Here is a 366-nt window from a genome sequence, read left to right as displayed (position 1 = left end):
GCTCTCGGGGGTTCACGCCATTTCTCTGTGACCGTGGGGCCGCCCGCGCGCCGCCTCACCGCGGTGGAGCGGGTTCAGGCCGTACTGCGTGTGCAGCCTCTGGCACTGCAGCTCCTTCCGCACCCGCTCGCACAGGAGCTGGTTCTGCCGCACCGGGTCCGGCGGCTCCTTCTCCCCGCTGCGGGCGGCCATGGCCCCGCCGGGCTACGCGGCGTCCCGTCGCCTGGCAGCGGCTCACGTGGTCCCCCATGAGGCTGCTGATTGGCCCGGTTGGCGCTCCATCCCGCCCCCCTTCGGAGCCGTTCCCTTCCCGCCTCCTATTGGCCGCCAAGTTAAAGCCCCTGGCGCTGATTGGCGGCGGCTGCA

At 72.1% G+C, this 366-nt stretch overlaps 2 protein-coding genes across 2 annotated transcripts in view; one reads left to right on the top strand and one right to left on the bottom strand.

Moving 5' to 3' along the window:
• The window catches only part of FAM183A (family with sequence similarity 183 member A), a 3,447-nt gene extending 3,255 nt beyond the window's left edge, over window positions 1-192 (bottom strand). The window contains exon 1 of the mRNA XM_009287271.2: window positions 60-192. Coding sequence (XP_009285546.1) covers window positions 60-192 — 133 coding nt within the window. The remainder of the gene's footprint in view (window positions 1-59) is intronic.
• The window catches only part of PIF1 (PIF1 5'-to-3' DNA helicase), a 7,310-nt gene continuing 7,134 nt past the window's right edge, over window positions 191-366 (top strand). The window contains 1 exon segment of the mRNA XM_009287437.2: window positions 191-269. Within this exon segment, the coding sequence (XP_009285712.1) occupies window positions 191-269 (79 nt within the window).

The sequence above is a fragment of the Aptenodytes forsteri genome, unplaced genomic scaffold (assembly GCF_000699145.1).
Source record: "Aptenodytes forsteri isolate BGI_AS27 unplaced genomic scaffold, ASM69914v1 Scaffold119, whole genome shotgun sequence".
NCBI lineage: Eukaryota > Metazoa > Chordata > Aves > Sphenisciformes > Spheniscidae > Aptenodytes > Aptenodytes forsteri.
This window is presented reverse-complemented; position numbering and strand designations above follow the sequence as displayed.